General features: G+C 33.8%; 1 protein-coding gene across 1 annotated transcript in view; it reads right to left on the reverse strand.

The window, feature by feature from the left end:
* LOC121412088 overlaps positions 1-10,606 on the reverse strand; it is an 86,105-nt gene extending 75,499 nt beyond the window's left edge. The window contains exons 1-2 of the mRNA XM_041604997.1: positions 10,212-10,606; positions 9,251-9,602 (exon numbers count right to left, since the gene is read on the reverse strand). Of these exons, the coding sequence (XP_041460931.1) occupies positions 9,251-9,583 (333 nt within the window). The 5' untranslated portion in view covers positions 9,584-9,602; positions 10,212-10,606. The remainder of the gene's footprint in view (positions 1-9,250; positions 9,603-10,211) is intronic.

The raw sequence follows: 10,606 nt of genomic DNA on the forward strand, positions 1-10,606 counted from the left end.
ATCCATGATTTAAACTTCCAGAGACAAGACAGGAGAGTAACCAACAAAGTAGCTTTCACTTCCACAATAAAACATTCCATCAATATTCACTGTTACTGGCATGCATGATACTTTATCAGAGAATAAAAATATCAAATGTTCACACTTATGATTTACAGATGTTATTTGTATATGATCCTTTAATGTTAATCGACTGATTAAAGCAACAGGAAATAGATTATACAAAAACCATCCAACATTTCTGCAAATCATGTCATAATTATTGCCATGTTTATTTCAACTGCAAAACCACAAACTGTATAAATTCGGATTAGATCAGATTATCCGATCAAATGGCAGCACAATGACATGAATGTATGTGAAAGGATTATGCACGTACTTATTTGTTTTCAGCTTGAATTGATTGATAAAACATTGGACAGCAACGATGGGCATCATAAAACCACTTTCAATTATGACTTAATGAGCATACACTTATCATTAACAGACGTTTGACTAGAGTCATACTAAAATGAAAAACATTATAACTTCATAACCATGGACAAGTATACTATAAATACCAATTATATTTATTTTCTTTAATTTATTCATTGATTCATTCTCCCCATTTTCTTTTTCGATGTTATATACCCCCCCCCCCCCTCTATGCTTAAACTTTTGAATCTTTCATATTCTTTTAAGAGCCTACCTTCTGTTTTTTTAATATTTTATTTCACTTTTTACTACTTCCTCATTGAGAAAGTAATATTCTCTGGTTTAAATTTTGTTAACTGTCACTCTACATGTACTTCCCAATAGAATATCTTCAAGAAATTGTAAATGATAAGTTAATATCTTCATATGAAAGCATTTATTTCAAATCATAATTTCACTAAAAAATCAAATACTTATGACTCATAAAATCTGTAGTATGATCTCTGACATTTCAGCGTGGGATATGGATCATAATTTCCCACATTTTCAGTAATGACTGAGCAAATTTGAGCTTCCCCGAAGGCCATACACTTCTGTTGTCAAGACTTACTCACTGCTGGGAATGGCTCCAGAAAACAAAAAGAAAAAAACTTAATACAATGGCTGGTGAATTAGCTAGAGAGAGGGTTAATGATAGTTCTTGTCAACATGAATTCAAGCTTGGTGTAAAATTAAACTTTTTTTAAGATTGGGATGAAAGCATTGTTGACTGAAAGACTCATTACACATAACGCTGTTGAAAAGAGCAGTGTCACACAGTGAGTCCCAGTGTGTCTCAGCGTGATCACAGTGTGTCCATATTATGTTCACAGTGTGTGCCATAGAGTTACAGTGTGTTCACAGTGTGCTCCACTGAGTATATACATTGTGTTCACAGTAAACACAATCTAAAATCACATGATTTAACAGAGTGTACCACAGTTTTACACAAGCCAATGATGTATGTGAACATACAGTAAACACACTGAACTATCACTGTACAAGTGTGGAACTGTCTTCACAGTGTTGAATAAGAGTACATCTAATAAGAGAGTGAATCACATCCTCAAATAATCCACAGTATGAACACACTGTGAACACTCATGCTATTGCTTGAGGTATCCACATTGTTGAATTTTCTCCACACTATCGCATTTGAGCCCTTTAGCAGTGTGAATTACATCTTTACATAGTGCATCACATGAACCCACTGTTTGACACTATTCTTTACAGTAGAGTTTGTTTGCAGGTAATAGGCATACAATCCTACATTTAAAGATAAAAAGTTTTTTAACATATCATCTGTAGTTAATCTAGTATACATGAATCACCAAGTACTCTCAAACAGGAACCATACATTAATTCAAGAAAGGAGGGAATATACTGAAGCTTTAATAAAACAAAAACAAACAATCTCAATGATTTCATTTTACACTATCAGCTTTAATTATTGTTCAATTTATTTTCAAAAAAAAATTTCTAACACGATGTTGACCACCAGCAGAGGAATAATGAGCCAATAAATACTGGGGGGATGCAACATTCATATGGCGCATTTTTTTATGGCAAGCAAGTGCACATATTAACCTTTCTCAAATAAAAAATCTAATTTGGGAATAGATTTCAACACAATATTTCATAATGAAATACATCATTTTCTTTCCTTTCTTGTTCTCTTAATCTTTCCTCAGTTGGGGAGTCCAGTACCCCCTTAGGCCCCCAATCTCTTCACCAATGACCATCAGTCACCGAGTTATGTCCACTTCATGTATGCATATTGTATGAGTTGAGGTAAAAGGCATGTTCTCCGGCCAGTAACTCTGCATGTGATTGAGTGACGGGTGTGAAATTCCTGTTCTTCCTGACCAGGAAATAATCTTAATTACGTTATAATGAATGACTACATGAAGACAGCAGGGAAAATGACAGTTAGCCCGTTGTTTATAGGAACTAGTCCCAGCCATTGGGGTGCTGCATACATCTCACATTTAGCCTCTACATTGTAAAAGCGCTGTTTAAAATTTTAAGCATGTTGTTTAAGCCCATCACATTAACATCAAGTTGTTCAAGATTTTTAAACAATTGTTCAAACTTACAAACAATTGTTTACAACTTTAAACAATTTGCTTCAAAACTGTAAACAAAAATTGTTGGAGTCATGGGCTTAAACAATATGCTTGAAATTTTAAACAGCATTTTTACATTTTAGTAGCAAATCCCAGATGAATTAATAAAGGTATTCAGTTGTAACACTGGCATAACAAATGCAAAACAAAGATTTAATATTTTTTCTTCAAAGAAATTTTAGTCAAATCATTCATACATATCATTGCTGGAATCAACTTTAGCACCATAAGCCACACTCATGACTTGAAAAGCAAATATTGCTGTGGTGAAGGTCAATAGGGACTTTGCACTTTCAAATTTTTGTGTATACATCTCAATAATTTTTTTTTTTGTAATGTACAGTGATTTTACTTCATAGCTTATACCATGTCATGTCTTTATCACAGTCATTTATAATATTTAGCACACTGTCCCATTGAAAAATATCTGACTTGCCCTTCATGAACATCAAAACTGCTTATCTACATCCATGTTAAATGATAGCATAGCATTTAAACCAAAATTACATCAAAAGCTTAGTCTAATTTGAAATATTGTAAGAGAATTAATAACAATGATCATGCAAACTTAGTATTACATTCATTAGTTAATTATTTATCTGTAGTATTCTCTACAGAAATAAAATGAACACTTACAGAGTTTCAAATATTCATTTAAAAAGGAAAATTTAAGCACTTCACATACCCACATTCAATGTAGCTCACTCCCTGTAGATCTTACTATTTAATCACAATCGATTAATCTCAGATCAAAATGTATGACTGGACACTTCAAGCCAATATTAAAGAGTGAGATCCTTCCCAACTTTCAAGTGCTTATTGTTTGAATCAAAACCTGGCTAGCTATTATATCTGAGAGGTATGCAAGGGTGAGTGATTTTAAATTGTTTTTACTAGTACTATATAATTATGGTTTTTAGGTTAATTAAAAGACTTTCTACACAGCAAAAACTGTGGTGTTAACCGGTGTACATAAGAGGACCACACCAGTTATTTCACACCGGTGTTAAATTGGTGGTGTTAGTTTTACACCTATAGGTGTTATTACAACACCTATGGTTGTTACATTTACACTCTTTGGTGTTATGTTCAATCTTAAGGGTGTAATTTTAACACCTCAGGGTGTGGTCCTCTATTAACACCAATTGCTGTCAGTTTTAACACTACAGTTTTTACAGTGTACACTGATCACACTTAAGGCAGAGCTTGTAACTTCTTGCTCATATCAACAACTATTTAGAATTTGATACTTATTACAACTTCAGGGAGAAAATGGATTTATAAGTTTCAGGTTTTTACTTCAAGGGGATCAGTCAAGTTAAAACTGATCAAATTATGTTATGATATCATTCCTTTTATGTAATTGTGTTACAAATAGAATGAGAATAATTATAAAATGAATACAAAATTTATTCATAAAATGAACAAATAATGATTCATACAATTTTTTTCATTATAAAATGCATACAAAATTTTTGTAGATGACAGAATAATTGCTTTGCTGATCTCAAAATGCAAATTGAAAAATTTCTCTCAAAAACTACAGATTTGTCAATAAATCTTTATATGTAAACAAGTATAGGTATGTAGGTAAGTATGGAATTTTTTTAACCCAAGCCCAAAACTTATTGATCACATTAGCTTTCATTTAGCTTTCTTTTTTTTTCTTTCCCTGAGCAGGAAATAATACAAAAAACAATCGGAAAAACTGAGGTAAAAAAGGAAATACTCTGTTACCACTACCATACAAATGTGAAAAATCCCACAAAATGAAAATAAACCACATATCTTGACAATAAAACAATATGGTAAATCCCAATATTTCTATCAAAGTTAAAAATGGATATTGCGTCATGAAGACACATGACCAAATACATGTACACACAGAGGATGTTGGTGGATGGAAAATACCAAAGACAACGTATACCAGACAATATTTTATTTGTAAGCAAATATACCCTTGTCGGACTTTGTATCCAGTGTTTGTTTTTATGCAATACAGAGCAGTAGCTTACATGTACATGTATACATGTTGACTTTATGATGGAATATCATGCCCAATAGGAAATCATGTACTGTTCATGATCAGCACCATAAATGTGAACAATTTTTTTCTTAAAATGTAACTTACAATACCTTCATGTTCTTTAGATTGTTTACTAGAACTTTTTAGCTTTTCTTTTTTCCCCCATATGTTTTGACTGGTTATTTGTTATGTCATCTTCTGTCAGCTTGCTATGGGCTGCTGAATTATGCAGTTAAATCTTGAATGGAGGCTTGAATTAAATAGAACTGAATGTCTCCAAAAAAAATTAATGTACATACTTCTGAATTTCATTTCTACTTTAAAGTTTAAACATTCAAAACTAAACCTGATGAAAATATTCAACCATATCAAGTGATAAAGGCCTATCCACAGCAAATGCAATACAATACTGAAGTTTTTAGCCAAGTACAAGTTTCAAATTCAACTTCCAAGGAGACAGATGATTTTTCTTTTTCGAAATGGAACACCCTAGGTCCTCTTTCAAGGCCCTTTGGTGATCCTCTATCCTCCCTTACTAAACATCCTGTTTCCTTTTTTCACTGCAGGAGCACTTCTTTTCACCTCTTAACTCTACATCCCATCAAAGCCTTCTAGCCAGGTCATGTACCCTTCTCATTTCTTTCAGGGATTCAACATTTGTGCTTCTCAAACTCCCCCAAACTTTTTTTTTCAAACGATGAAATCTTATTTCGAACACACACTTTAATAGACCAAACCTGTGAGCTTCTTCTCAGTCCATCATCACATGAAAATATCCAAATGTGAAATGCATAGAGCACGGCTGATCAAAGTGATGGAATGAATCTGATAAATTTTTCATGTTCCAAAAGCATTTCTAGTCACTTGAAACCACTGGTCATTCTTAATTACTATCAAATGTCAAGACCACACAAACAATAAGTTTATAAATTGAATGGAAAATTCATAGAAAATAAAATAACGCTCCAAATTTCATCAGAATTGGATTTGCAGTAAGAAAGTTATGACACTTAACCTCATTTCACAAAACCTTCCATGCATATTCTTGTCAGTATGCAAGTGAGGTTACAAACAATTAAGCCTATGAAATAACATATTTCTATTTCTGAAATTCATCCATCCTCTACATCGTCATTTCACCAGATTAACTTGTACACCCATATAAGAACCCTGATAGAAACACCTGATCCATATTACCCTACTTTTGAGACGTCCTGTCCTCTTTCCTTCAACAGTCTACCCCGCCCCATAAACGAGGCAAAAATCTTGTTCCACCCACTATCTATCAGATATTTTTTGGAAGATACAACACATGCTTTTAATCTATACAAAACAAAATATAAAAAAATCTTCTTCATCTTTTCATATTCAATTTATGGGGATTGACAGGTTGTATTTGCAAATGTAAACAAACTAGAGTTGAAACATTAGAGGTCAATACTCAATATTCCTTTAAATAAAAAGGGACCATGAATAATGAAAGAAGCTTACTAGTAAAGGATTAAAAGCAATATTTTTAATTTTCTTACTTAAAGCCTGCATGACAATTTACTAGTATATTTGAACAATGAAATGATTTCAAATATAAATTTGATATAATAATGATATATGATTATTAATAATAATGATGATTATAAATTGATGATGATGTTGTTGTTGTAGATGATGATGATGATGATGATGATGATGATGGTGATGATAATGGTGATGATGATGGTGATGACGATAATGACAATTAGGATTTCAATAATGATGATATCAATAATGATAATAATTTAATTGTGCATATACATGTATATATTCACTATGTGAATGCTAAAGGCATCTAATAATTAAAACAGAATACAGTCGACAAAATGCAATCATATATGAATATAAAATATAGTGAAACCATGTTCTAACCAGTTAAATAGTATCAATGCCATATGGCAGCTTTATTCATAAAAAATGAAAGTGAAAGAATGTCCTCCTGTCAAATGTGGAAATCTGATGATTAATACAGAAATTCCCCACAACCTTTTCACGTTTTTCATTGAAGCAGTTTTATGGGAAGGATGAATAACAAAGTGTTATTGTCAAAAGTTGAGCTTCCTGCAAAAGACACTTCCCCCAAACTGTCATTTTAATTATCAACGAAAGAAAACCTCCATAAAGCTCTTCCATACACAAAAATGCTTTCGGTATACAACTAACTTTACTACATGAAATTATGAAGTGATCATTAGGTATTGTATGAATAAGAAATAAGTTTAAAATTCAAAGAGCAATGTTCAATTTTTAGAATATTCATAATAATATTTTAAAAATAAAAATATAGGGTATAACACACACATCAACCTTGTTAAGTGCTAAAGTTGATTCTATTGCTTAAAAGTTAAACTTAGTTGTTTAAATTTTTAAAAAGTTTTGTTAAAACATTTGTGTAAACTCAGCGGGTGTAATATAAAGAAATATATATGACTGATCATTTACAATTGATTCTAACTATTTGTACAGGGAATGCCATACACTAACAGTTACATTTAATTGCAAAATTGATTGCACTTTTGAAGGTAAAGGGCCCAGGTTGTATAATATTTTTTTTTTTCATTTTTACTGTGTACAGTATACATAAAAAATAACCAGCTAAGTTGTGTAATTTCTTCAAATTCATACTATGTACACACTCAAGGCCAGGTCAAAAAGGGTATAGCCTACGCATTTACTGTAAAGACCTTTCCTCGATTTAAAGTGGGATAAGCAGGATCACTCTGGAATCAAGGAAATTAAGACTTTCCAAAGCGATTCTTCTACAACTGCAATCAAAGTATCGGAGCATGCATAATGCAGCGCGCTGTGTATGTTTCTAACGATACTCTGACAATCTGGCAGCACCAGATTGAAACACAAGAAGTCATGTTTTGCTCATGTGGCTCTGTTTCAGTCAGATGTGCCTTGACATTGGCTATTTTTGCAGCGTAAGTCCCCGTAATCACACTCAGAGGAAATATCCCATTACAGCTTTTAATCCCCCGCCGTTCGCTTTTGAAACTCTGCCCTCGCCGTGCCATACCCCAACCCATGTTATGTTGCTGCTGTTGCCGCTGCAGTAGCTGCATTGGGTCGAGTTTTATTAGGTATTAACAAAACTACAATGTTTACACCTTTGCTATGTGAATTAATCACCTAGAGCTACAAAGTAGGTGAAGGCATGACGTGATGTGTTCATCTGGAATTCATCTATCAAAAATTTAAATAAAGAAAATGGGCTCTCAAATCAAAATCATCTGTCTAATCTAAAGCTGGAGTAATAGTATGCACAGCACTTGGAAACATAGCACTATATTGCATATTGCAAGTTTTAATCAACTAGGATGTCCTTTTCCTCCTCTACTTGGGGGTAAAACTTTTTTTTCAAATACTTCAAAAGAATGAAAATTAAAACTTAATATCACTTTAGAACTTCAATAAGTAGTCTTCTTTGAATATTATGTAATGCCCAATACAATCTTAATTTTTTTATAAAAATGTGCATAAATTAAAGACATTCCTAAGTTGTCCACACAAATGAAATCGATCTTCCATTTTAAGATGTTGTTTGATCAAGACTCGAGATATATAGAGAACATTCTGAAGAACTTCTAAGGCTCTTGTTACAATTCCAACCAGTGTCAAATTCAGTGAGTCACAGTGCCAACACCCATGACCTTAATTTCTGATTAATAATATTGTCTCCTCGTCAGTCTTGTTAGCCCCCCTTGAAAACCCTTATGTTAATGATTTCACCCCTCCTGTGAGCAAGCTACCAAGCATCTCCTGTTCAAACGCTGTACGCTAATTAGACCTGCTGTTACAAAGTGTGAAGATGAAGCACCTGTCTTTAACATAATGGGACCCAACAGAGTCGTATAATTCGATCCAACTGTTTCATTTGAGTAAAAAAAAGGGCTTGGAATTCTCTTCAACAAGACGATATGACTTCTTGACAGCACTTCAGATTATCAATCATTGAAAAAAAATACACAAACAAACAAATACAAAAAGAAAAACTATGGGTATTCTATTGAATGATATTGATCAATCTTCAACAACCATAACTGCAAATTGAGTAAATGTAAATAATGCTTAAAATATTTCAAAATGACCTTCTGCAGAATAACTCAAAATTTGAAAAGGTAAAGAAATTTGAATGAACTTGAAATATATCAACTACTTTTCTGGTTTCAGAATAGATCTATGAAATCCTAAGAAGGCACCTTTTTGAATCATCAGTTTGTGAATATAAATTCTCTACAACATCAATTCTCTTTGCTTGCTATTCCATTAGAGTAATTGGCTTGAATCCTCCTACACACACACAACATTTTAGGATGCCCAGTTAAACTTTGAAATTGCTCTTTTTGAAAAGGGCACATCCGAAACCACTGTATTTGCTCAGTATTATCAAACAACAAAAATGTTTCCAAAATGATTGTATGGTAGGTATAGGCTACAAGAAAACCTTAAAACTAAGAATTTTCAGAAGAAAATTTCCATCACAATCAAACCTAAGGCTGTTTCTGTGCATTGTATTTAACTTAATCAATATAAGATTCTTGAACAATTCACAAGTAACTTGAAGCATTTAGAACTGAACTTGAAACATTTAAAAACAAATTTCCCTCACCTCATCATGAGATTGAAGATCTTGAAAAATCTCCCGATTGACGGATGCCTCCGACATGACACACCACCCACTGCCCAACGATCCTTCGCTTGTGCCGCTTGATGCGGTATCAATCCGATCCCTATTAGGTCCAGCGGATGAAACATCATCAACATCATTCATCACGTTTCCCATTTCCTTTTGACTCTCACCGCCCGGCTCCTTAGAATGTTCCAGGGTGGGTATCTTATCTCTCTCTGGGGTAGCATCCACTACGGTGCCCTCTCCTGACCTAGCACCACACGGTAATCCAACAACAGGCTCATCATCCATGGCTGGTATGGTTCCTAACATTTAGACAAGGTGTTGATGTCTGGAGGGAAAGAAAAAAACAATAAGTTGATTCAATATTTTTGTTTTCCATTGGCAATCTCTCAGAATGTTTGTCTATATATTTTTTTTAAATCCATCTAAATGACTCTGAAAACCCCTGAAAACAGAATGTACATAAGATAAGAGGAAATGCAGTACAGTAGTCAGCTTTAACAATATTTTTGAAGCAGAGAATTACATAATTAGTTATCAAAAGGAAAATAACAAACCTAAATTGAAGAACAATGTTAATACCATAGTATTTGAACTTAGGACCTTATACAATAAGCAAAGAAATTAATACACTTCATAAAGATTTATAGAAAGTCAGCTGAAGGGTGAAAGCAGTGTATCAAAAGAGCTTCAAACTGTAAAGCAAAATTACTTCCATCTTAAAAAAATAATAAAGGAACCACCCGGGAACCATCTCTCTGTATAATCAGTACATGCAAATCAGGAGTATTCCGCTAACAGAATAAACAGCCGGCCAAAAACGGCACACGAATAAGCAGCACCACAAAAAAAACGACCTCCTCTTATTAACTTAAGACCAAGTCACGAGATAATAGACAATTAAAGAAAGGATTAAATAACTTGATCTGATCATCACCTTGCAGTCAGGATCGAGGGAGGAACTCCACATTAAGAATCCAGAGAACCAGATGGCTGGCTCCCTCAAGAAGACCCGCTCCTAAAGTCGGTACTGCAAAGGGGCCCTCCAGAACCAAGTATCGCCCAACAGCTCTCCGAGCTCCGAGCTTAGTTTTCAGTCACACTCAGCATGCGTAGAGGCGAACTTGGATGCATCGCTACACGGCCAAGCACTGACGATGCAGAAACTGCACTTCTGCTAACTTTTACCGAACCTTGGCTGAATTTTCCCCACCACCTGTACACCTGAATGAGTCATAATAATATGTTCACCCTTGCTAAGCGCATGTGCTGGCCCAAAACCTGTCGTCTGCTCTCTGTCAAGGCATGCTGCAATTTCACAGGGGCAGAATG

This window comes from Lytechinus variegatus, chromosome 3 (assembly GCF_018143015.1).
Source record: "Lytechinus variegatus isolate NC3 chromosome 3, Lvar_3.0, whole genome shotgun sequence".
Taxonomy (NCBI): Eukaryota; Metazoa; Echinodermata; class Echinoidea; order Temnopleuroida; family Toxopneustidae; genus Lytechinus; species Lytechinus variegatus.